The 27,329-nt window shown below is 43.9% G+C and overlaps 1 protein-coding gene across 2 annotated transcripts in view; it reads right to left on the bottom strand.

The window, feature by feature from the left end:
- The window catches only part of KIN (Kin17 DNA and RNA binding protein), a 35,233-nt gene extending 7,971 nt beyond the window's left edge, over positions 1–27,262 (bottom strand). The window contains exons 1-12 of one of the 2 annotated variants that reach the window (XM_021065000.1): positions 27,070–27,262; positions 24,126–24,220; positions 22,268–22,311; positions 22,062–22,184; positions 20,570–20,751; positions 17,599–17,647; positions 16,442–16,499; positions 9,124–9,253; positions 6,930–6,980; positions 3,442–3,510; positions 2,572–2,671; positions 733–833 (exon numbers count right to left, since the gene is read on the bottom strand). In XM_021065000.1, coding sequence (XP_020920659.1) covers positions 733–833; positions 2,572–2,671; positions 3,442–3,510; positions 6,930–6,980; positions 9,124–9,253; positions 16,442–16,499; positions 17,599–17,647; positions 20,570–20,751; positions 22,062–22,184; positions 22,268–22,311; positions 24,126–24,220; positions 27,070–27,183 — 1,116 coding nt within the window. In that variant the 5' untranslated portion in view covers positions 27,184–27,262. The remainder of the gene's footprint in view (positions 1–732; positions 834–2,571; positions 2,672–3,441; positions 3,511–6,929; positions 6,981–9,123; positions 9,254–16,441; positions 16,500–17,598; positions 17,648–20,569; positions 20,752–22,061; positions 22,185–22,267; positions 22,312–24,125; positions 24,221–27,069) is intronic. The other variant, XM_021065001.1, reaches the window with a different exon arrangement.

Raw genomic sequence — 27,329 nt, 5'->3', positions numbered from 1 at the left:
GGATCAAACCCACAACCTCGTTTCCCAGTTAGATTCGTTTCCGCTGTGCCAGGACAGGAGCTCCGGACTACATGCAATTCTAAAAATTACTTTTATTAATTGGTAGTTTTCAGCTTTTAGGACAGAGTACTGCTGGACACTGAGTGCTGAGTCTCACCCCAGTTCTGCCAGTGTGCCCACAACGTGATGGTGTTGTAGGGGGGTTTTGGGAGGCGAGAGAGGGCATGGGGGCAGAGCCCTGAGAACAGGATTAAAGGCCCTTAAAAGGGGAGCCCTTCCACCACGTAAGGACACACGAACCAGGAAACAGGCCCTCGGCGGACACCAAACCTGTCTGGGCCTGGACTTCCAGCCTCCAGAACTGTGAGAAATACATTTCTGTGGCTGAGAAGCCACCCCAGGCCCATGTATTTTGTTATCGCTGCCTGAACAGATTAAGACTTATGGCGATGCTTTTGTGATCAGAAAATAAAATGCTTTAGCAAAGTCCATCCTTAGAGAAAACAAGCTTGGAGATTTCCACATAGGAGAGAAGGCAAACGGAAAACCCAAACTCTAAGGATAAACGACCAATCAGAAATGAACACAACACTGTAAATCAACTATACTTGAATAATACATAACAGACATAAAATTAAAAGAAATAAAACAAACCACCCATCCAATGGGGGGGGGAACCATGGCACATTTTAAAAGCATTTTCAAATTTCTGCCTTTGAGTAAAATACTTACAGTTTCAATGACTACAGTAGCTGAAAACGTCTTCTCGTTGATGGATTCCAGTGTGCCCACGTTTCCTCTGTAGCCTCCATTCAGGACGAGAATTCTTTTTCCTGGAACAGAAGGGTTAACACTTAACCCCAAGAAGATGGCCACTTTCTTACAACCAAATGCCACCCCTCTAAATCAACAAACTGGAAAACAAAACTCTTCTCTTGCAAGGTCTTAGTCATTTAGTATCTGTATGATTCTGAAGCACCGTTTGCAGATACTTTGATTCCTACAACCTAACAACTCTTCATTTTTCCCACTCATCTGTCAAGGGATGCTTTAACTGCAGACGGTAAGGAGTCTGAGGCTCTTTGAGGAAACGCCCAGAGCCCCAAAGTAATTAGACAAGTTCAGCTTGCTTTCATTTCTCTCTTTTCAAAACTGTCAGTTTTGTTAAAATGTAAACATACCCCTACCATGTGACTGAGCCATTCTATTTCAAAGAATCTCCCCAACAGAAAAAGAAATCACATGTCCACACAAAGACGACCTGTATAGGAGTGTTCACAGCCGTGTATCTGCGGCGGCCGACCCCGAAGCCCGTCAGCAGGTGACGGGATAAAGAAACGGGCGCAGCCACAGAATGAAATTCTCAGCAATAAAAAGGAATGAGCCACGGAGGCCTGTGCCAGCGTGGATGAACCCCAAATAACATGCTTAGTGAAAGAAGCCAGACAGGAACGCGGGACACGGGGTATATTTTATTTATATAAAGTTCTACAAAAGTAGGAACTAATCCTCAGTGACGGGGAAGCAGACTGGTGGGTGCTGGGGGTCAGGGAGCCGGAGCAGAGAGGGGGTGAAGGATGAGAAGGGAGCCCAGGGAACCGTGGGGCTGATGGGGACATTCATTAACCTGTCGCAGGGATGTTCTTCACAGGAGGATTCGTGGGCTGAGACTTAGCATATACACTTTATACAGAGGCAGTTTATGCCAATTACATTCCACTAAAGCCAAAAAAAAAAAGTCCACAATTTCTAATTCATGAAGGGAATTTTATCTTTGGGCGAAAGAATACAGGGTGTGATGAATGGAAATTTGAGAGACTAACGTTATCACCGAGCCAGCAGTGATAACAGCTCGGGGTTTGGTCTGAGGCCAACAACCTAACAACTGGAGCACTTACAGCCCAAGTGGGTAAATGCCCAACGACAGACAGTGAAGGAAAAGAAAAAACAAAATAATACCGTTACTTTACCATCTCAACTAGCTAAACAAAGACGTTAATGATAATCCTAACATGACTGATTTAACCCGGATTATGTCTCTGATTTTCCTCCGGAAAAAAATAAAGATTCTAGGAAGGGAAAAGGTATTCATGCCTCAGAAGAGCCTTCTCAGAGGAACGGTAAATTACCACGTCACCAAGTCCAACAGGAATCAGTGACCCTGGCAATGGCACAGCTCTAAAAAGGAAACCGGGGTTCCCTCATGGCTCAGTGGTTAACGAACTCGGCTGGGATCCATGAGGTGGCAGGTTCGATCCCCGGCCCTGCTCAGTGGGTTAAGGATCCGGCGCTGCAGAGGGCTGTGGTATAGGTCGCAGATGTGGCTCGGATCCTGCGTTGCTGTGGCTGTGGTATAGGCTGGCAGCTGCAGCTCTGATTAGACCCCTAGCCTGGGAACCTCCATATGTTGCGGGTGTGGCCCTAAAAAGCAAAATACAATACAATACAATACAATACAATAAAAGGAAACTCAGATCTATAACTATAAAGTAATGTAAAAACTTTGCTTTGAAGACTGGATGGCCCTGATGTTGATGGTACACATATCAAACAGTCTGCAAAAAGATTTACCTGGTGCTGGAATGACTGTTTCTAAATGAGTCTGGTCAAGTTTCAGCTTGTCTCCAGAGTCAATCATCTTTACAACAGCTGTGTATTTGTCAATTACTTCCTGTCATGTAAAACAACACTTTTATAATGGAAGAGATATGTGAACACAAAGTCCAGAGGACAGAGATACAAAAATGGAAACAAATGAAATTCTAATTAAAAAGGTAAGAGTAACTCATTTAAGAGCAATCCTTCTATCAGTGGAGTTTATTTTCCAAATGCTGTATGTGACCTCAGCGTCTGATTCTCAAAGAATTCAATTCAAAGCTGAGTTAAGGTTTTCATCTGGAAAGAAAAGACTGGTGATCTCAGACTAAGACTCTAAGAAACACAGTCCGAGGGACAATTCTGCCTCGCTTTAACTCTAGAAGGAGGGCAATTTATGCCTGCGCAAGGCTAGGTCCTAGCATGAAACTACACTTAGAAGAAAAAGAAAGAAAAGGACTGGAGTATTGATTTTAAAATCCTAGAGCAATCCAAAAATAACCTCTTGGGCAACACACAAGGAAGTCCCCCTTGGAACCCTGGGGACATAATTGCATCGCCCGTCCCTGACGAAGAGAATGCCCCTTAAAGACGAGCAAGGCGTGCTCACTGGATCTTTCAGGAGGTGCTGATGGGGCTGCAAACATACTATTTGCTCCCGGAAGAAAGTGGACCATGGGTGGGTATTTGTGAGTTCAGCTTTCCTTGTGCGGAACCATCAAGAACCTTGGACACAGACAAGCTGCTTCTGCTACTAGGACTTGATTCTAAGGAATGTTAGAACGGCTTTACTCAGTCAACCACCAGCTCCTTTCCCAAATTCCATTCGTAACTTCATGTCCTTACCTTAACAACGCCCTTTTTCTTATGATATTTCTCTCCAAGTTTTTTGGTTATAATTTTCACTATAATTTCCTAGAGAATAAGAAAAAAATAAAGATGGAAGGAAAGATAATAAATTATCGTTCCTCTTTTAATCCTTCATTTCAAATCATTTTCACCAAAAATCAGAGTAAAGTATTAACTGCGTTGCTAAGTAAGACCTTTTGGAGTTGGGAGCCTTCCCAACAAGGGCGAAACATTTCCTTCGCAATCTTTCACTCCTTCTTTCTCTTCTTACTCAACAGTTCCAAGAGGAAGAAACACACATCTCATGGCTATTTCCACAGTGAAGGTTTCTTGAAATCTCAGACTTTTATTTGCTATCCGGTATTAATCCAGGTCTTTCACAGAGAGCTTCCTTCATCCTCTGGACTCAAGGGAGGGCAAGGGCCAAAGATATTACATGTTGGCGTCCACGGCGGATCAGCTCCGAGGGTGAGAGTCTGACTGCGGAGTCCAAGAGACAGAGGCTCTGAGCACGACAACACTTTTCCCCACGTCCTTGTCTCATTCTGTGGCTTTGGATTTTAGATACAGGTGGGATTCCTCCAGATGAGCTCCAGCTGAAAGCATCATTCTTCTGATCATCTGGTCCACGAAAGGGAGCGCGGTCTGAGCTTGCTTCAAACTAATGCACATTCTGAGTTTGCTTCTTTATCTCCCCTTTCCTGACGGAGGGCGGCCTGTCGAACGGCTGACAGTGAAAACCAAATCCCTCGTGCGATGCCGCACTCACTAGAGGCCTCTGTACTTGCGACTTGAAGCGGACACCGCACAGGTCCCAGAGGGTCACAAGGACTTCCAGAAGCCAGGCGGAACATGATGGTAACAAAAAGCTAGTAAGGACGTTGAGGGGAGGATATGCAACAGCTAAAAGAACATGCTTAACGAGACGGCTTGAACTCTTAAGCCACTCTCCTTCTAAGACTTTCTCACTGAAGCCGTAAAATGCCAAGCAGCTTCTCTGATTTCCGGGCTGCTTCTCCAAGGTCCTTGTGGGTATACACTTTCACCATTTAAACATGACTCAGTACCTCACTGCATTATTGACACTTGCTTTTTTTTTTTTTTTGTCTTTTTGCCTTTTCTAGGGCCGCTCCTGTGGCATATGTTCCCAGGCTAGGGTCTAATCAGAGCTGTAGCCGCAGGCCCACGCCAGAGCCACAGCAACACCGGATCCAAGCCGCGTCTGCAACCTACAGCACAGCTCACAGCAACGCCAGATCCTCAACCCACTGAGCAAGGCCAGGGATCGAACCCACAACCTCATGTTCCTAGTCGGATTCATTAACCACTGTGCCACGATGGGAACTCCTACTGACACTTGCTCTTGATAGATCTGTCGAAACTTTCTTGCCTGAGTTGAAAAATTAAAGCCTCCCAATCCATCTCTGTGGGCTGCTGGTTATTTTAACAAACATATCTCCCTTTTCAAAATAAGACACACACTGAGTCATCGGGTCCTGCTGGCTGATGCGGACTTTAATCAAACACCCACTAAGAGGAACTATGAAGAAAATCTGAACAATTCACTATTCCAGAAAATTATCAAACCCCAAATAAAATTTAATTAAAAGTACGGTCAAGGGAGAAGAGAATTTTGGAACTAACTAAAAATGTTTGTTTTACTTTTTGCTTTTAGTTTGTTTCCTTTTTCCTTTAAGCCAGTGTTCGAAAAAAGGATGCACATCAGTCACCTGGGAGGTTAGTGAAAATAGGCATTTTTTACCCCAGGAGACTGGATGGAGGTCATATTGACCTATATATATTTTTGGAAAAAATGCTCCAAGTTTTTTCTGAATTGTTCTCTGGCTAATAACTACTGTTTTAGGAGTTCCCTGGTGGCTCAGCAGGTTAAGGACACAGTATGGTCACTGCTGTGGCTTGGGTTCAATCCCTGGCCCAGGAACTTCTGCATGACCTGGGTGTAGCCAAAGCAAAAAAAAAAAAAAAAACCCAAAAAACTAAAAGTACTGCTTTAAGCAAAATTCTTGATTCATGTTCATAAATAACACATGAAACTATTAATATCACATGCTAGCTCCTCCGACAGGGAAAGCAAACTATAGTAATTCAGTTTCCTCCCTCTAGGTCCTTCCTTTTCTAATCCTGACCCAAACTTCCCCCCAGAGATGGAAGTTGGGGAGCCTGACACACCCCAGGAGGCAGTATGTTTATCTGCAGGCACAACCTAGCGAATCTGGCCGCCAGGGACATCCTGGCTCACCACTTTCTAAATGACCTTAGGAAATTACTCAAATACTTTATGCCTCAGTTTTCTTACCTATGAAATGGGACTATTAGCAGTAATTACCTTATATGGCAATAGGAGAATTAACTGAAATAATTCATCTAAAACACTTCTTTTCTACTGAATACAGCAAGTATTTTCATTTTAGATAACTTATTTCATCATCTTTCATGTGAACACCAGGCAGAAATGTTTCCCATTGCTTAAGGACATAAACTAAGACATGGAAATGAAATTACTTTCAAGCCAGCGAGGGAATGACTATGCATGTTTCAGTTAGAACTTCTTGACCTGCAAGATTATTATGAATCTTAGTTTTCAAATCAGAAATTCTCTAAATAATACTTTACTTTCACTGCCGTGTTACTAACCAAACCACCTTCTTTAAGAATAGCCAAGACAACTCTGAAGCTTTTATGAAAACTTCACATTTCAGTAAGTTCAAAACAGAGCAGCAATAAATAAAACTATTGAAATGTTTAAAAATTATGAAATGTTCATCTGAAAAGAACAAGCAATAGAGTGAAATGAGATAGAGAAAGACAAATACTGTATATTGCTTATAGAGGGAATCTAAAAAATACAACAAACTAGTGAAAAAAAGCCAAAAGAAGCAGACTCAGAGAACAAACTAGTGGTTACCAGTGGGGAGCGGGAAGGGGGAGGGAATGAGGAAGCAGGGGAGAAAGGAGTTATGGGAAAGCATGTGTGTGACACCTGAAAACCAGAAAGCACTCAGGAATTTAAAGACTCTTTCATTCAATGAAAGAAATTTGTAAAAAAAGAGTTTAGTAAATGAAGAAAATGAAAAAAAAAAAAAAAAAAAGAAGCGACAATAAACAAGCCATAAAATACAAAGCTTCCTTGGATTTGGATAATTAAACCTATTTTTTTCAATAAAGTATCTAACTGTATTCATATAGCAAAAACTGAAAATAATTCCAGGCTGAAATTCAAGGTATCCCTAAACAAACTTGGCATTAAATTCAAGGAACATTACCGGCCTGTAAACATGAAGGGAGCCTCCAAAGCAAGAACAACCAATTCTTGCAGAGCAGATGCAAAGAAGAGGCATTAAAGTTATAAATCTATCCACAGCATTTACATATATTTAAGAAATTTAGTCACTTATACCAAATGCTATTTAAATCCTTCACTTCAAAGCCCATTTAGACCTAAGAAGCTCCAGAGGGATACGTACAGGCTGGAGCCAGTGATCCGTCCGGGCAGTTCTCTTCTTCTCCTCTTCAATCTGGAGAACACAAAAGACAATCACAAAGCTACCTCTTTAAAATCTTCAACTCAAATAACATCTTATTTAGCAAAAGGAGACCATAAAACACATTTCACAGAAGATCTACATAATTTGCAAACTCTGATCAATACAAATAAACTTATTTTTCAATTAGTTTTGGATTGAAAAGAAACAGCAAATTGGATTTAAGAAATTAAGTGACCAAAAAAATAAACGCCGACAACCTCCAAAGCACCTGCCAGCATTACGCTGCCCTATCCCTGCTTCCTCCCTGGATCATGATGAGCTGCAAACAGGTGGTGTTCTCAGGGGTAAAGACTCTTCGAAGCCAGCCTAGCGCAGCATGGTTGGGCATACAGTTTGATGACAAAAAGGAGCTTCCCTGTTTAATAGCATAGCGAAGTTTGTGAATGGGGCAGGGAGGAAAACACAACCGCAGAGATATAAATAAAAGGGTGACCAACGAGAAAACGTGCTGACCAGCGGGCACGGCTGCCTCTCCCGCCTTTCTTCTCAACTGCTTAGTCAACTCACTTTCAAAGGGACTGAACAATGTCATTCTTTGGTTGATTCAAAACCTCATTTTAGGAGTTCCCATTGTGGCTCGGTGGTTAACGAATCTGACTAGGAACCATGAGGTTGCGGGTTGGATCCTCGGCTTTGCTCAGTGGGTTAAGGAACCGGCGTTGTCGTGAGCTGTGGTGTAGGTTGCAGACAAGGCTCGGATCCCGCGTTGCTGTGGCTGTGGTCGAGGCTGGGGGCAAGGCTCCGATGAGACCCCTAGCCTGGGAACCTCCATATGCTGCCGGAGCAGCCCTAGAAAAGGCAAAAAGACAAAAAACAAACAAACAAAAAAACCAACAACAAAAACACCTCATTTTAATTCCTCCAAATTTCCATTATTCTAAACTTGCTTGTATTATATTCTAAGAAGGCAGATCTGGCTTTCTGTTTACTCTGAATAAATCCAAAACGGCCTGTAAGACCTCTGCGGTGCTGGCCCTGCTTCTCTCCAACCTCAAACACCACTGCTCTGGAGCTCGCCATGCTCCAGCCACCCGGCCCTTTCCTTCAGATGCTGAGCTGGAGCTGTCCCCTGCCCGGGCAGAGAAACAAGCTATCTCCCCACTCCCCACCCTCAGAGCTCCTTAGGAGCACTTAGCATTTTGCAATGACTTATCCTCTGGTCCGCCTGGTCTCGGAATGTCTCCCCACGAGAGTGACAGCGCCACGACACGCAGAGGCCCCGTTTTCCTCCCTTCTCTACACACGCAGGACCCTGCAGGATGCCCGGCACACAGCAGCAACTTAGGATGTGCTGAATGACGGAGGGACTGCAGCTCACAGTGCACCCACAGTGTGTCCTACTTTAAGCTCTTCTGACTGCCCTGCATCAGGTGGGGACTCAGGAACAGGGAGGACCCAACGGCTGCCGGCCCCTTCACAAGAGAAAGGGGATGAGGAGACTAGAGGAAGTGGCATTACAGGAATACCATTCATTCTTTCTCTTTGCCTCTTTTACTTACTGTATAAACTTACTGAGAAGAGGTGGCTAGGAGTCGGAAGGGAGACAGGGGTATTTAGCAGCATGTTAAGACCTTCCGCAGAACTGCTCTAGATCTTCAGGTACACTTAGAGCAAAAGGATAGCCCTGGATCCAGGTAACCATAGGCTTTCGATGGTTCGCCCTATAACCTGGGCCATCTGGTTAACTCGAACTGAACACATGTCAGAGCTCTTCCTTCTGTCCAGGAGGTGGTAAGCGGACGTCAGAGGCCACGGAAGAGCTCAGGTCGGTTTCAGGGCCCAAGGCGGAGGCCAATTTCAAAGCGCTACCAAAGGTGACCAGAACTTTCATTTCTGGCTTCAATTACCACAGAAGTCCTTCTAAATGAATTCTACTGCTCATAATCTTACGGAGACGTTTAAAGACAGCACTTGAGGCGAGAAAATAAATCTATTTAGGGAAGTTCCAACTCTACTCAGGCGGAACTGCATCCAGGCTCTTTTTCCCTTAGTGTGAGCACATTTCTCTCACTTTCTATTAATCTCGTAATTGGTGAAACTATTTAACCTCCCTTGGTTTCAATCGCATCATTCCCCTCAGAGCCAGAGCTGACAGGCCGTCCATAAACTGTACCTCCATGATTTCGTCGAGCGCAGACTTCTTTTTCTTCTTTTCTTTTGACTGAGCTGAGCTCTGGGAAGATTCCTTTCGTTTCACCGACGCTGTGCTACCCATCGTCTTCAGGGCACTTGGTCCCAAAGAACTGATGGGAAGAAGAGCCATGCTGGTGACCCAAGACTGTGCACAGACGGAGGCTTTACATGCAAAGGAACCACTGAGAACACACTGGTCCCACGGTTAATCGACAGCAGATCAGTGAAAACAGCGGAGGGGGTGTCTATCACCTACAGGCCTGGGAGCACCCTGAGAACACGTAACCCTTCCTGGCCCCTCAGCCCTGCCATTAATGCCGCCATAATCAGTGTAGCGGGGTGAAGACACATCCGCCTCGGGGCTGGTACCATCAGGGTTGGGTCCTACTTCTAATCCTACCAGTCTCATGATTTAATACGTCACATTTATAAAATATGAAACAAAGACTACGTATTTGTACAAAGCTACCATGGAGATACACACACAAAAAAAAGTATGACTAATAGAAAATAAAATAGAATTATTCTTTTGCATTACTTGGACTTTTTAAAAGAGCGTTTAAAGGCAGCATAAGCGTTAGCAGTGGCTGGATTGCTGTAAGGACGCCCAGTGTACCTTGCAGTCAACTGAAATCCCTTCTTACACGGGGGCTGTAGGTCAGGACCTCATGGAAGTCCTTCTCTCCTTATCTAACTGGAAGGCTTTATATTTACTCTTGCGAAATGTCACGTACTGGGATTTGTCCCATAATTCAATCCTCTGAACATATTTTTAAATTCTGAGGCTTGTGACAACCATCAATAATGTACACTGGTTGTGAAGAGATTAAATGCAGATAAACTCTTCAGTGTGCTTAAACATTCTTCAGATTTAAATGTACTTTGAGCTAGTAATCCACCGAATTCAGCAATGATTCCAGATCATAATTAACCACAATATGTCTGTATAAACAGGCACTAATAGGAGTTCCCGTTGTGGCTCAGTGCGTAACGAATCTGACTAGGAACCATGAGGTTGCAGGTTCGATCCCTGACCTTGCTCAATAGGTTAAGGATCCGGTGTTGCTGTGAACTGTGGTGTAGGTCTCAGACGTGGCTCGGACCCCCGTTGCTGTGGCTCTGGCGTAGGCGGGCAGCTGTGGCTCCGATTCGACCCCTAGCCTGGGAATCTCCACATGCCGAGGGAGCAGCCCTAGAAAAGGCAAAAAGATTAAAAAAACCAAAACAAAACAGGCACTAATAATCCTGGCAGAAGGGAAGTTAGGACTGAGTGGCTGTTTGGGGGTCTAGCAATTACCTCTTCCTTACTTGTTCAGAAACTGCCTCTTTCCTACTGTACTCAGTAGGAAAAGCTTGCTACTATTGTTTTTGGCAGATTTTTTTTTTCCACTTTTTGAAAAAAATTGCTTATTTCCTGCTTTCTGAGTCTTCTCACCGTCTCCACGATTCTTCACATTTTATCAACAATGAGACAGCAAACACATTTGTAAATTCTTCAGTATTTTGGTATTTGTCTCAGCTTGGAAATTTTAATTTATTTAAGGCTGTCAGATACTTTTCTTTGGCTTGGGCTGCTGCTGTGGCGCAGGTTTGACCCTGGCCTGGGAGTTTCTACATGCCATGGGCACAGCCAAAAAAAATAAATTAAACATAAATAAATAAACTTAGTAAAAAAACCCAAACCTAAATAACAAATGGACAATAGACAATTCTCCAAAAAAGATATATAAATGTCCATAAAGCACATGAAGAGATGCTTATTAACAGCAGTAATCATTACAGAAATGCAAATCAAAACCACTATGAAGGACCACTTCACACTCATTAGGATGTTGGCCATTATTAAGAAAAATACAGAAAACAACAGGTGTTGGTGAAGATGCAGAAAAACTGGAACCCGTGCCATGGCTGGTGGGAATACAAAATGGTGCAGCTGCTGTGGAAAATAATATAGTGGTTCTGAAAAAAAAATTTAAACACAGAATGACCATACAATCCAGCAATTCCACATCTGGGTAAGTATCTGAAGGAACTGAAAGCAAGGAATTGAGCAGATATTTGTATATCAATGTTCAGAATAGCATTAATCACAAGAGCCAAGCGGTGAAAACTCAGTTGTTCACAGACGGATGAGTGGATAAACAAAACGTGGTTTATATACACAACAGGATATTATTACCCAGACTAAGAAGGAAAGGAATTCGGATGTGTGCCATAACACGGATGAACCCTGAGGACATTATGCTAAATCAAAGTAGCCAGACACTGCATGATTCCACTCACATGAAGCAGTCTAATTCGTAGACGGAAGAGAACAGAGGTCACCAGGGGCTGGGGGCGGCAGTGGGGACCTGCTTTTTCATAGGTATAGCGGTTCAGTTTCGGATATGAAACATCTTGGAGATGAATACTGGCAATAGTTTGCACAACGGTGGGGATCTTTTTTTTCAGGGCAGCATTCATGGCGTGTGGCTATTCCTAGGCTAGGGGTCAAATTGGAGCTGTAGCCACCAGCCTGCACCACAGCCACGGCAATGCCAGATGCAAGCCACATCTGTGACCTATGCCGCAGCTTGCAACAATGCCAGATTCCTAACCCTCTGAGCAAGGCCAGGGATTGAACCCGCATCTTCATGGATACCAGTTGGGTTTTCAACCTGCTGAGCCACAACAGAACTCCACAACAGTGTGAATCTACTAAATGCTACTGAACTGTATACTTCAAAATGGTTAAAATGGTAAATTTTATGTTATGTGTATTTCGCCACACAAGGAAACTGAACTAAATAGAAAACTAAAGTTTTCTATTGAGAAAGTTTGCTTAGGAGTTCCCATTATGGCACAGTGGTTAATGAATCCGACTAGGAACCATGAGGCTGTGGATTCGATCCCTGGCCTCGCTCAGTGGGTTAAGGATCTGTCACTGCCGTGAGCTGTGGTGTAGATCGCAGACACAGCTCAGATCTGGTGTTGCTGTGGCTCTGGTGTAGGCTGGTGGCTACAGCTCTGATTAGACCCCTAGCCTGGGAACCTCCATAAGGCACGAGTGTGGCCCTCAAAAGATAAAAAGACAAAAAAAAAAAAAAGAATCCAGAGTTGCCATGAGCTGTGGTGTAGGTCACAGAAGTGGCTTGGATGCCCAGTTGCTGTGGCTGTGGCATAAGCCCACAGCTACAGCTCTGATTAGACCCCTAGCCTGGGAACCTCCATATGCAGCGGGTACAGCCCTAAAAAGAAAGAAAAAAAAAAAAAAAAGGAAAAGTTCGCTTAGCATTATTAAATGACTAAAATGTGAGAATAGATGGGGACAAAGGATGAGCAGAAGAGCCCATCAGGTTCTCCTGATGCAGCGGGAGGAGCAAACGTGGAAATAGATGCAAGAGGAGGTGAGACGCCACGGCGCACTTAGGAAACAGCAGATGGCTCAGCAGAGATGGAGTGCGGACGCAGGAGAGATGCCAGGTCATAAAGGCCACGTAATAATTAGGTGTCATGCTACAGACGATGGCTTAAGACACTGCAAGTCTTTTAATAAGAGGAAGACACAGTGAAGTCTGAGGTTTAGAAAGATCTTTCTGCTTGTGATACCAAGAATCTATTAAAAATAGGTAACCAACAAGGACTTACTGTACAGCACAGGGAACTCTACCTAGTAGTTTATAATAACTTGTAAGGGAAAAGAATCTGAAAAAGAATATAAATATATATATAACTGAATCACTGGGCTGTATACCTGAAACTAACACGACATTGTAAATCAACTATACTTCAGCTTATAAAAAAAAAAAGACTCTGTTAAAGCTGGAATGAACATAAATGAAAAATATGAAGAATGGTGACAAGAAATTATGAAGATATAAATTGTTAAGATAGAAACCAAAGAAATGACAAAATCAAGAAAATACAAAGTCAATATTTTAAAAGATTAATACATTTGCATGTCTAATGAAAGGGATATTCTAGAAAAATAAAAATTACACAAATGATCAAAATGACTCAAGGTTTTGAATAAACTAGTGACCATAAAGAAACTACATCAGTAAAAACTATTCCTTCACCTGTAAAAGACACCAGCACAGCAGTACTTACAGCAAAGACGCACCTTTCCAGAAGCAATGATCCCTGTCTTGAAAACACTATAGAGTCAAAAGAGAGCATCTCTACAAACCATTTTGAGAGTTTACTATTACAGGGAGCACAGAAAAGAAAATTAAATATCAATCTCACTTATGAAAAGAAAGAAAAATGGAAAAAATGTGTTTTCCGCTTTGCTTTGTATTATATTTAATCTTACACTAGCTGCCGTAGCAATAACGTCCCTCTTCTCCAAAAAGATTCTGTGAGGGGGTGAGAGACCAAGATGAGGTCAAGATGAGGTTAAAATCAAGATAAGAGGAGTTCCCACTGTGGTTCAGTGGATTAAGAACCCAACTAGTATCCATGAGGATGCGGGTTGGATCCCTGGCCTGCTCAGTGGGTTAAGGAGCAGGGATTGCCGCAAGCTGCTGTACAGGTTGAAGATGTGGCTCAGATCTGGCGTGGCTGTGGCTGTGGCGCATGCCGACAGCTGCAGCTCTGATTCAACCCCTGGTCTGGGAACTTCCGGTGTAGCTATAAATAAGGAAAAAAAAAAAAAAAAAAAAAAAAAAAAAAAAAAAAAAAAAAAAAAAAAAAAATATATATATATATCAGGGCAAGAAATGAACATTAACAGATTGGAAATGGAACATAAGGCTTCTAAGAACAGCCCTAGGATTCTGCTTTCAGTAAGTGGGAAGTAACGTGTGCAGTCAAAGCTGACAGTGAAGCCCAGAGGAAAAACAGACATGGGAATTGAGTCACCTCCGTCCAGGCAATGGGGAAGCCAGGATCCCTTTGTGCCTCACACAGCCCAAAATATCCATTTCTGATATCTCGCTTATTTGATTCATTCTAGGTTTTAGATATGCAAGAGTTAAAAATCAACAGAAATGTTATAAAATTGGGTTGTGATGATCACTGTACAACTATAAGTGTAATAAATTCATTGAGTAATATAAAAGAAATCAACAGAAAAATAAATTCCAGTCTATTAAAAAAAATCTACCATAATCTCAGGATAAAAAATTAGATGAGTTTCTCCACTGTATTTATTATCTGTGATACTGTTTACACTATTATAGAGAGTTGAGACCGAAGTTACAGAACTTGGCCAAATAAAACCGATGTTATTACTAATGAAACCACGGTTTGGCGTCAGGGTCTAGTAGGGAACAGCAGACCCCACAGACATCAGGCCCTCCTCCTGGGAACCTATAAATGATACCTTCTTGGAAAAAGGGTCTTTGCAAATGGCAGTCAGTTAAAGATCTGAGATGAGGGTATCCTGAATTATCTGGGTGCAACCAAGAGGGACCTGCCGCACGGGGGAAGGCGACGCCAGGACAGGCAGAGAGAAAGCTGGAGGGACGCAGTCACAGGCCGAGGAGCATCTGCAGCCGCCGGAAGTGGGAAGAAACAAGGCTGGGAAGCCCAGGCCCACAGACACTTGGATTTCGGCTCAGGGACCCTGATGTCAGGGTTGTGGCCGCCTGCAGAAATTGACAGAACAGTGTAAAGGCCTCGAGACAGAATAAATTTCTGCTGTTTCAAGCCACCTTGTTTGTGGTCATTTGTCACCTTTTTTTGTGGTCGTTGCTGTGGACAACTAACACGAGCGTCAGCAATTTGGGGGCCTGTGGGACCAAGCTTTTAACACTCATCCCCACTTAGGAGTAACAAACGAGGAAGGAAAATAGAGAGAAATAAGGGTCTGAAATCATACGGCAGGTGTTAGAATATACTCCCACCTGTCTCAAAGGTCAGAGCATACCGATATTTCGAAAAGAATGTTCTTTTCAATTGTGCCATATATAGAACCCAATTAATCAATTTCTTCACACTATCTAAAGTTATTTAATCCTGAAATACTTCGAACGCCGTCAAGTCCTCCTGAAGCAGCTGCACGCACGTCACCGATGCAGCCTGCTTGTTTGCTTCAATCGCCCAGACACTTACCTAATTGTGCAAATAAACACCAGCCCATAAATTAAACAAAAAACGCCCCCCAAAACAAAAAAAACGTTAGCTTAAATTTTACTGACTATGTAAAAGACAAAGTCAAAGAGCGAAGATCACACAGCTCGAAACTAAATTCCAACAGATACTGGTGCCTTGCTGAACATCCTATCTGATTGTATTGATCGTATTGAATTGAAGTATAGGTAATTTACCTGTCTGATTTCCCCTTTAATTTAACCTCACAACTAAACTGAATGCATCACGCATCACAAAGAGCGAGGGATATTTGGTGAAAGAATACATAAGAAGTGCAGAGAAAAGAACACGTAAAGTAGATGCAAATACCAGACTGCAGGCACACAGGGCTTGACAAACTGCAGCCCGAGGGCCAGATCCAGCCTGCTGCCTGTTTGATACTTGAGGCTGTACTGTAACACAGCCAGGCTCATTCGGTTACACATCATCCACGGCTGCTTCCTCACTCCGACAGCAGCGTTAAGTGGGGACAAAGACATACGGCCAACAAAGCCTAAAATATTTCCTATGTGGCCCTTCACAGAAAAGGCTGGTTGACCCCTGCTTGGTCCTACACCATCCAGAAGGGAAGGCGATTACTACTAGCGAGTTTATATTCTACGAGGTGCTAAGGACAGGGGTGAACAAATCAGACTCCAGTCTCTGAAAACTGTAACAGAGCAGGTAACACAAAATGTGCACAGCCCAGCTAACAGGCTTGCTAGTGGGCTAGGAGAATGTTTACCAGGGGAAGGAATTAATAAGAAGGAGCCTTTCCACAAAAGACAGAATCAGCTCAGCAGAGGCAAATAAGAAACAGTTCCTAAGAAAACACAGCAAAACAAACCTAAAATCAACCATCAAACACAATGCAAAAAAAAAGATGAAAATAACAACCAGAAAAAAATAATTCATAATATTGTGCCTTTTAAAACATAGTAATCTGGAGTTCCGGTCACGGCTCAGTGGAAACGAATCTGACTAGCTTCCATGAGGACACAGGTTCAATCCCTGGTCTCGCTCAGTGGGTTAAGGATCCAGAACTGTTGTGGCTGTGGCGTAGGGCGGCAGCTATAACTCCTGAATCAACCCTAGCCTGGGAACCTCCAGATGCCACGAGTGTGGCCCTAAAAACAAAACAAAACAAAAATTATGAAAAAAAAATTTTTTGACATAAATAAAATGTAGTAATCAATAATTCCCCCAATTTCTCAAGCGCTAAGATGCCTATTCACATAGCTCACCTTGATTTGGAAGATGCTGCTGCTGAACTACATGCTCCTTTGTTCAAATTAAATGTCACTGGAAAAAGAATTGTATTCCATAGGTATTTCAGGAAAATTACAATAAAGCTTATTAGATACATACTGTAGTGCAGCCACACAGAAATTCACGGACATTTTGAATAAATGAGAGCTGGAATGCTCCTACCCAGAGATCATTAACTCCTGTAAATTATACTGGACCAAAGCTTACGAGCTGGGAAGGATTGGCCTTGCCTGCCTCCCCACCCCACTGCTCCGCTCCCCTGGGCAACAGAAGTCCAGTTCTGTTTAGCCATCCATACCCTTCACACATGGCTTGGAGGATGCTACGGTCTGAAGGCTTATGTCCCCTCTCAAATGTTTTCTATTTTTTAAATTTTTAAATTATAGTTGACGTACAATATTCCACCAATTTCTGCTGTACAGCAAAGTGACTGAGTTATACATACACATGCAGTCTTTTTGCCATAGTATCTTCCATCACGTTCCATCACAAGTGACTGGATATAGTTCCCGTGCTTATACAACAGGACCTCATTGCTTATCTACTCCAAAGCCCAAATCCACATGTTGAAAACTTATGACCAAGGTGATGGGACTAGGAGGTGGGACCAGTGGGAGTTGATTAGCAAGGCTCTTTGGTCTAAGCCAATCAAAATCATTCCATTCCCTTTCTCAGTGACTATTTTTGAGGTGAAAACGTGATGCAGTCCGGCCAATGACATTGATAAGGAAGACTGCTGGTTGGAAGAAGTCTTCTAGGAAAGGTTTCCTTGCTCAGATGAGAGAGATGCTCCCTGTAATCCTCTGTACCATGCTGGGTCTGCATACGATGGCTGGAGTGCTGGCAGCCACCTTGTGTCCAGCTGCTGATGGCACAGCATCTGGAACTACCCTACCTCTGGGATTCCTGGTATGACAAGGTATTTGCTTATTATTTAAGCTAATTTTACTCAGTCTGGTTACTTGTTGCTGAAGGCATTCCATCAACTTCATTATCACCTTTACATCCTACTGATGAAAACCGTGCAATCCAGACAGATAACACGTCTTGCTCCCAAACATATGGCTAGTTTTTGGCAGAGCCAATACAAAAGCATCCATATTAAAAAAGGAAGAAAGAAAAGTAAAACTACCTTTTTCTTCTTCATTTTCTCTGCTTAACTCCGTAAAAATAGGGGCCTCCTTAAAAAAAAAAAAAAAGTTTGAAGGTTCACAATGCATTTACTAACAACATTCAATAACCCAAATTATGACTTGTTACCTAAAATGGTTAAGATTAAAATTATATGTGTTGCAAATATTCTCCAATAAAGAACTAGTCTATGGGGGCTGGGGGAGTAGCTTTTCTAGACCAAAGTGCAGAAGTTTACCTACATTTGTATTTCTACTACAATATAAGCAGGAAACAACAATATAAAGCAATATTTTATTTTATTTTTGTCTTTTTGCCATTTCTTGGGCTGCTCCGTCGGCACGTGGAGGTTCCCAGGTTAGGGGTCAAATTAGAGCTGTAGCCGCTGGCCTACACCACAGCCACAACAACTCGGGATCTGAGCTGTGTCTGCGACCTACACCACAGCTCACGGCAACGCCAGATCGTTAACCTGAGCAAGGGCAGGGATAGAACTTGCAACCTCATGGTTCCTAGCCAACTAGGAACCATTCGTTAACCACTGAGCCACGATGGGAACTCCTAAAGCAATACATTTTAGGCATCTTAGCTACAGGGTTACTTTAAAAAGCAAAACCTTTCTCTATTGTGGAATGATTTAGTGTAATGATCAAGAATCTAAGACTAACTAGGAGTTCCCATCATGGCTCAACGGTTAGGGAACCCAACTAGTATCCATGGGGACACAGGTTTGATTCCTAGCCTTGCTCAGTGGGTCAGGGATCTGGCGTCGCTGTGAGCTGTGGTGTAGGCCAGCAGTTGTAGCTCCAATTGGACCCCTAGCCTGGGAACTTCCATATGCTGAAGTGCGGCCCTAAAAAGCCATAAAAAAAAAAAAAAAAAAAAAGAAAGATATATTTAAGTGTAGAATGAGGAAGCACTGATCAACAGAATGCTCCCTTGCCTCTTCTAGTGAAGGTACTACTTATACCTGAAAAGTATAAATTTGCTTGAAGGTTTAGCAAGGTTAAGCTAAAGTGTTACAAAATAGTAACCTTACTCCAAAAAGTAAACCACTTTCCTACATGTAAGAAGATGTGATCCTTTGTAATTTCCACAATAGAGCAGTTACAATTTTTTCTCTATTGAAAGTAAAGGTTTAATTTTGTGTGTGTGTGTGTGTGTGTGTGTGGTGTGTGGTGTGTGGCTTTTTAGAGCCATACCTTCAGCATATGGAAGTTCCCAGGCTAGGGGTTGAATTGGAGCTACAGCTGCCGGCCTATGCCACAGCCACAGCAACTTGGGATCCAAGCTGCATCTGCAGCCTACACCACAGCTCACAGCAACACCAGGTCCCCCAGCGACTGAGCAGGGCCAGGGATGGAACCCGCATCCTGACGGATACGAGCTGGATTCCTTTCCGCAGCGCCACAACAGGAACTCCTTAAATTTTTTTAAAGTGAGAGAATTTCAAAAATAAAAAGCTTTCAGTCTTAAATGGGAGTTTAAATTTCGCATTTACAACAGTTTAAGCATTGCTCTTAGTTTAAAGTAGAAATCTCCTTAGATTGTGTGACGATACCCAAGTTAATGTATGAGACACCATTAACGCTTACACACTCACACTCTCACTCATCACGAAATTCAACGAACGTGGTATAAAAGCTGACCAACCAAGTGATTCTCACCCATGTCCTAATTCTCCCCGCCTGCTGCTTCCTGCATCACACTGTCTGTGCTAAATGGCTCACACGAGATGTGCATGCAATGATCAGAGTGGCGGTGTGCGCAATGGCCAGAAACAGAAAACAAGCCACCTTTCTCAACCGAAGGATGGGTAAATAAATTGTGCTACATTCATAACACAAAATACTACATATCAATCCAAAAAAAAAAAAAAGACAGAGAGCGTGAAACATTGACAGACAAACTACACACACCGGCTGTTATGCTGAGCTGAGGCCAGACACAAAGAGGGCATCCTACACGATCCCATTCCTTCGAAGTTCAAGGACAGACTCAACTAACCAGCAATCAAAAGTAGGTCAGAACAGAGGCTCCTTCTCCGGGGATAAGGGATATTGACTGGGAATGAGGGACCTTGCGGGACACTGGAAATGCTGTCTCGGTCTGGGTGGTGGCCACACGCTGTCTATCGACCTATGTATCCATCCGCCCACCTAAAGACACACACTTATATAACGTCCATCGAGCTGTGCACTTAAGATTAATACATGTCGCAGTTCCCGTCATGGCGCAGTGGTTAACAAATCCGACTGGGAACCATGAGGTTGCGGGTTCGATCCCTGGCCTCGCTCAGTGGGTTAAGGATCTGGCGTTGCCGTGAGCTGTGGTGTAGGTTGCAGACGCGGCTCGGATCCTGCATTGCTGTGGCTCTGGCATAGGTCGGTGGCTACAGCTCCAATTCGGCCCCTAGCGTGGGAACCTCCATAGGCCAAGGGAGAGTCTCTAGAAAAGGCAAAAAAGACAAAAAAAAAATAAAAATAAAAAATAAAGATTAATACATGTCATACACTTGACTACATGTATGTCACACCACAATAAAACGTTTTTTAAAATTCTACATGGCTAGTCGTTTCACATACACACGAGGCTGCGTTTTCTTGCTCACTCTCAACTCTTGGTATGTAAGCTCCCGAGGGCGGGGATCTTTGACCGCTTTATCCTGCTTTCTCTGCCCCGTTTTACCATTAGCTCCTGGAGACTCCTCAGCCCAGGGGCTGCGTCTGCCTTCACACACCCTGCAGCCCGGCGAGGCTGGAGCAAGTGCTGGCACTCCTGTCCCCACACACGGGCTCTCGGCCCGCTCGGCCTCCGTGACACTCCGGGGACACACTCTGTTCATGTTTTGCCTGTAGGGACTGACTCTGCTTTGGAGGCGAGGAAGCTGAGGATTACAAGACTCTGTGACTAGATAAGACTGGGAGGGTGGGGTCAGACCTTTGTCCACCGCCTCTCTGGACGATGCCCACCTGCTCCTTCCCTTCCAGACCTCGTCTCACTTGTTCTTGAATAAATTTGGCAGTTTTTTCTTCATCGTCCAAGTCCTGCTTCTTCTTTTTCTCTAGTTCCAGTTGCCGGCGGATTGTTTCCGGGTCCCTATCTATGTACTGAATATACCAGCCTTTTGGTGTCTCATCCACTTTGCACAAGCCTGAAAAAAGAAACAGACGGCATAAATCCATGTGAAAGCAAAGCTGGAAATAAATATACATGCGTTCTGTCTCTAGTTATTTACCCATTCCTTCAAAAACACTCATTCAAACACGTTCAAATAAATTCATACAACACGTGAATTTTCCATATTTAGTTAGTGAAATTTAATTGGAATATTTTACCTCTTTAAACAAAAAAAATGATATTGATTTTTTAACTTGCTAGGTTGAGGCAACATTATTTTATTTTGCTTTTCAGGGCTGCACCCACAGCATATGGAAGTTCCCAGGCTAGGGGTTGAACTGCAGCTGCAGCTGCCGGCCTACACCACAGCCACAGCCACACGGGATCCAAGCTGTGTCTGTGGCCTGCACCACAGCTCACAGCAATGCCAGATCCTTAACCCATTGAGCGAGGCCAGGGATTGAACCGTGTCCTCATGGATACTAGTTGGGTTCATTACCTCTGAGCCTCATGGATACTAGTTGGGTTCATTACCTCTGTGGCAACTACTGAGGCAACATATTTAAACAAGGGGAAAAAGAAGTCTTACCCTGCTTAGTAATGATTAAACTGTGTCTAAGGATTTAACATCCACCGAGTACATGATATTCCACTAAGCAGAAATCTTCCCCCCAAAAATGGAATAAAGAAACACACTGAATAAGTAATACATTGGTACAAAATTGCTTTCTCCTTTCCCAAACTTTTCATCCTAGTAGAAATGGCGAAAGAAGCAGCACGTGTTAAAAAAAATCACCTTAAGCATTTGTTGAAAAACTGGTAGAATTTGAATAAGGTAGTTGAGTTCACAGTATTTTATCAGTGTTGATTTCCTGGTTTTGATCAGCACTTTGCAAGATGTGAACATTAGGGGAATATAGGTGATGTGTGTGTGAGAATGCTTTTTGCATATTTTTGTAACTTTCTGTAATTCTCAAATTATTTTTAAAATATTTGTTAACAAGTTAATACTGATGAAATGCTAGAAATTTTAAAAAGAAATCACCTTGAGAAGGGGTAACAAAAGTTTCCCAAGGTGAAATGAATGTGGGGGGAACTGGAGGAGGACAGGCACCGAGCCCTAACCCACGGGCAGAAGCTTCAGTGGGAAATCCTCACACCGTCCACAGAACCACCTGAGATGCGCTCAGACGACTGGAGGGCACAAAAGCAATCCGAAGATCAATCCACCGGTTTCTAACTGCCCTGCTCCTCTTGTTTTCCACACACGTACACAGAATACACAACGCTCTCCCTCCTGCAACGCGGCCGCGTAACACTGTCCAAACAACGTCTCGTGCCCACCTTCTCTGCCCAGCCACTTGGTGAAATCCGTCAGCGTCTCCCACTGCGTGGCGTTCATGTGGATGTGCTCTCGGTGGCTGATGTACTCGTTGTAGACGATGTTGTTGTGAACCCTCTTGGTGCCTAAGAACAAACAGGACGCTGTGGACCCGGCGAGGATGTTTAGATTACAAATGCATCACGTGCCCAAGACTTAAGAGGCTTACCAAAGCGTCTCCTGAGAAGTTCTAGAAAGTCATTTCGGAATTCCCTAATAAAGAAAGGCAGGAAAGCATTAGTAATTTCAACAAAGAGCATGACTTTCCTGAAATGCAAGCTATCCAACAGCTTGGATGTGCAAATGATATATGAAATATCTATGGCAATGTCTAATATGCACCTTTAAAAACTGAACAAGGCAAGAACAGCAAAAGATGTCAGCTTTCAAGATTTAAAGTTTAGGGAGTTCCCGTCATGGCTCAGTGGTTAATGAATCTGACTAGGAACCATGAGGTTGCGGGTTCGATCCCTGGCCTAGCTCAGTGGGTTGAAGATCCGGCATTGCTGTGACCTGTGGTGTAGGTTGCAGACGCGGCTCGGATCCTGCGTTGCTGTGGCTCTGGTGTAGGTTGCCAGCTACAGCTCCGATTAGACCCCTAGCCTGGGAACCTCCACGTGCCACAGGAGTGGCCCTAGAAAAGGCAAAAAGACAAAAAAAAAAAAAAAAAAAAAAGAATTAAAGTTTAAAGTCAGTTTGGAGTGAAGCAGACTGGGCAAAAGTGACCACACCTCTTTGGAGAGGGTTCTTCGTGAAGTTCCTGTGCCTGTTAACCTGCTTTATCGATGATAAAGAAACTGCCCTTTCCACGGGAGGCTGGCACTTCATGTGTCCCTCTGAGTGCAAACACTGTTGAATCCCAGATAAACACAGGGGATAAGAAAGACGTAAATCCTTGGAGTTCCCGTTGTGGTGCAGTGGTTAACGAATCCGACTAGGAACCATGAGGGTGCGGGTTCGATCCCTGGCCTTGCTCACTGGGTTAACAATCTGGCGTTGCCGTGAGCTGTGGTATAGGTCGCAGACATGGCTCGGATCCCGAGTTGCTGTGGCTCTGGCGTAGGTCAGCAGCAACAGCTCCGACTTGACCCCTAGCCTGGGAACCTCCATGTGCCGCGGGAGCGGCCCAAGAAATAGCAAAAAGACAAAAAAAAAAAAAAAAAAAAAATCCTGACCGAGGTCGCAATCTAGCAGAACCACGACAACAGAAGCCAAACAGAAAAAGAGATGTCACAAAACATCACAGGAACAGGAGACGGAGGTGAGCCGGGGGCTCTTTAATAGACCTGCTGAAGTACAAGCAGGACTCTGACAGCTGAAGAGGGAGAGAGAGCCGTTCACAGCTGCCACAGAGACATGAAAGCATCGCTGGATGTTTGTGAAGTGACAGTCTTGTCTGCTTAGAGCTGAGGGCGGATACAAATGAGGGCCAAAGTCTTTAGGGTCTAAGACCAAAAGGTCTAGCACTTTGGAGAGAAGAGATGGATAAAGGCGAGACCAAATGTTAATTGTAACAGTAATAATTGCAGGTAATAGTAATTGAGTACTAGGTCCTCTTCTAAACGCTTTTAAAGTAGTAACTCATTTAAACACAAACCCCATGAAAGAAAGATAAGACTTGGAAGATACAATACTTACAAATGAAGAGACTAAAGCACAGAGACGCTTAAGGAGTTCACCCACCCAAGGTCACAGGGCTCCTGAGTGGAGAAGCCCAGATTTGAAGGATGTGGTTAGGCAGCCTGACCCCAGAGCTGGGCTCTTAGCCACTATTGTTTTAGAATGAAAGGTAGTTTTTTGTATGTTTGAAGTGAAAGGAAGGAAAGACTGAATCGTGAGAAATACTTTTTTATAACAATTCCGCACAATGATAAATCATCAAAAGAAGACAAAAATAGCACAAAGATAATCCAGCTAACACATTAATACGCAGGGAATAAACAGACATAACACATAAAATACTAAGCATCTATTAAATGTCCAACCGAATAAAGCTTATGAGATGAGAATGGCTTTGAGTTACTTACTCTGAAAAATAATCCATAAACTGCTGAGGATTTTCAGAAGCCAGCAACAGTTGTCTCTGATGCGATTCGGACATACAATGACACTTAAAGCCATTCTACAAAACGTAAAGGTAGTAGTTAAATTCTGATTTAGGTCATCGAAATGGGCCCTAGGTACCACTATTTAATTAAACTCCAAGAAGCTGCTCTTTGACGATTAAAAAATAATCGAGTCACACTACTTTATTTAAAAAAATTTTTTTTCTGAAGTTGAGTTTTGCAACCCTGCTAACCAAAGAAGAATCCCAGAAGATTAAAGAGAAAAAAAAGTAGTTCTTTAGAAGACAAACATTAGTAAGAAACATTACAGGGCATAGTAACACAAGAGTGATTTCATTTTTTGACTCAATTTAACAGATTCCCATTGGGCACCTACTTCAGACTCAGTGTTATGCAAGCGTTTCAAGGAGTATAATGAGTTAAAATGGGCCATTAGTGAATTTCTATTAAGGAAACTATTTTCACTCATTTTCTTGTACCAGCTCATTATCCAAAATACACTCTTGTGTATTATACTTAAGCCTTATTTGATCATAATAAATCTGTATCTCCAGATAATCGTTAAAAAAACATACAAACTTTGACTTTGTATCTATTTCACTTAATTTTTTTTTGTTTGTTTTTTGTTTTTTGTCCTTTTAGGGCCGCACCCATGGCATATGGAGGGTTCCAGGCTAGGGGTCGAATCGGAGCTGTTGCTGTTGGCCTACGCCAGAGCCACAGCCACGCCAGATCCGAGCTGTATCTGCAACCTGCACCACAGCTCATGGGCAGCGCCAGATCCTTAACCCACTGAGCAAGGCCGGGGATCGAACCCGCAACCTCATGGTTCCTAGTCGGATTGTTTCCGCTGCACCCCTATTTCACTTAGCTTCTGAACCTAACTCTTCACTAGGAAGAGAAATGAACCATGTGCCTCTGCTCCTGGCACCCCCACCTCCATACACTGCCGTCATGCACTGGCACCCAGGTCAGGACCAGAGACAGCACCCTAGACCCTCCACCTCCCAGATCCACTTACCACTGAGCCCAGGCATCACTGAGCCCACGCATCACTGAGCCCACTCAGTGGTCCCAGTAACCTATCCAGTTTGGGGGCAATGAAACTATTCTGGATGATATTATAATGGTGGACATTAGTCCTTTTATGTTTCTCCAGACCTCCAAAATGTTCCACACCAAGAGTGAACTCTCATACACTGGACTTTGGTGCCAATGATCTGCCAGGGTAGCTTTATTGACTGCAACAAAAGTGCCACTCTGCAGCACCATGTTGATAGCCTGGGAGTCTGTACCTCTGTGGGGCTGTATGTATATGGGAAACCTCTGTATCTTCTGCTCCTTTTTGCTGTGAACTTAAAACTGCTCTAAAAACCAGTCGATTTTTGGAGTTCCTACTGTAGCACGATGGGATCGTCTTGGGAACACTGGGACCCAGGTTCGATCCCCTGCCTGGCACAGTGGGTTAAGGATCCAGCATCACTGCAGCTTTGGCTTAGGTCGAAACTGCAGCTTGGATCTGATCCCTGGCCCAGGAACTCCATATGCCGCAGGGCAGCCAAAAAAGAAAACAAAAACCAAAACAAGTCTATTTTCTTTTTAATGTCCTAATAATCCTACCCAGCTCTCAACTGGATCTTGGTTTGTGTGTGGGGGGGGACTGTTTTAAAAAGCATTTGTGACATTCCCGTCGTGGCTCAGTGGTTAACGAATCCGACTAGGAACCATGAGGTTGTGGGTTTGATCCCTGGACTCGCTCAGTGGGTTAAGGATCTGGCGTTGCCATGAGCTGTGGTGTAGGTTGCAGATGCAGCTCAGATCCTGCGTTGCTGTGGCTCTGTTGTAGGCGGGCGGCTACAGCTCCAATTGGACCCTTAGCCTGGGAATCTCCATATGCCTCGGAAGCGGCCCAAGAAATGGCCAAAAAAAAAAAAAAAAGCATTTGTGAGAACAACTGAGAAAATGTGACCATGGAGTGTTTATCAGGTGATATAAAGAAATTTTTATTAATTTTGTTATGTGTGATGACACATGTTGTGCCTATGTAGAAGAATATCCTAATATTTTAGAGGAGCATATTTAAATATTTAGAGGTGAAATATCCTGGTGTTTGTAATTTGTTTTTGTATTTCTGGTGTTTGTAGTTTGTTTTAAAATATTTAGAGAAAAGAAAATATGGCAAAACACTTAAAATGTTAGATCTGTGCAGTGTAAATCAACTATAATCCAATTTTAAAAATTAAAAAACCCCAAAACCTCACAACACCCTTACAAGTAGGTACAGCTCTTATTCCCACTTTACAGACAAGTAAACAGACAGAGAGAACGTAAGTGACTTTAAGTGACCACAGCTCAGCTGCCCGATTCTGATTTGACCCGAGGTCACATCTCATCCACAACAACAGCCTCGGCCTGGCATGTAGCAGGTGCTCCATAAATGCTTGTCAGATGAGCAGCGTGTGCAAGACCTTAGCTCTCCTTTTTCCTCTGCTCCCGAAAAGAGGTATGGACCCTGATCACGTCTAAGAGTCAGGTGGAGTCAGGGACGGCTGTTATTGTTATTATCCGGACGTAGGGAGAGGCACAGTTCACGCCCGCGTCTAATGACAGCTTGAGTGCGGGCGCTTCTACGATACCTGAAAAACCTTTTCTTATTTCATTTCTAGTTGGGGAAAACTGGGGAGGAAGGAGGTGTCAAGGACCGCTGGCTCCCCGCTCGGGCCTCAGAAGTTTGGCCCTACTGAGATGAGTCCTTGGCTCGCCCTGCGCAGCCCCCACGACTAGGAACACAAGACCCAGGCCCGCACCGCCCGCGTAGGGCCCCTGACCCGGATCTCCAGCGGGATCCCTCCAGGGAGGGGAAGGGGCTGGGCCCCCGGCCCCCCCCCGCCCCGGGCCCGCTTACCTCGTCCCGGCACTGCTTCTGGCACATCTGGCAATACCAGCGCAGCTTCTGAAGCCCCTTGGATTTGATCCTGTTGGCGATGGCCTTCGGGGTAAGAAAATCCGACTTCCCCATCGCGACCACAGAGGTAACTTTCGGGGGCCCAGTGCCCTGGCGACCGGAAGCGGAACAGGGCTGAAGGGGCGGGGTGGGCGGGACAAATACTCACCTCGAATCGGAAGGAGGTGGAGCCTCGGAATGCTGGGCCCCCAACGCTCGCG

Source organism: Sus scrofa, chromosome 10, assembly GCF_000003025.6.
Source record: "Sus scrofa isolate TJ Tabasco breed Duroc chromosome 10, Sscrofa11.1, whole genome shotgun sequence".
Lineage (NCBI taxonomy): Eukaryota > Metazoa > Chordata > Mammalia > Artiodactyla > Suidae > Sus > Sus scrofa.
The sequence above is the reverse complement of the archived record's forward strand: the minus strand, read 5'-3'. Positions and strand labels throughout refer to the sequence as shown.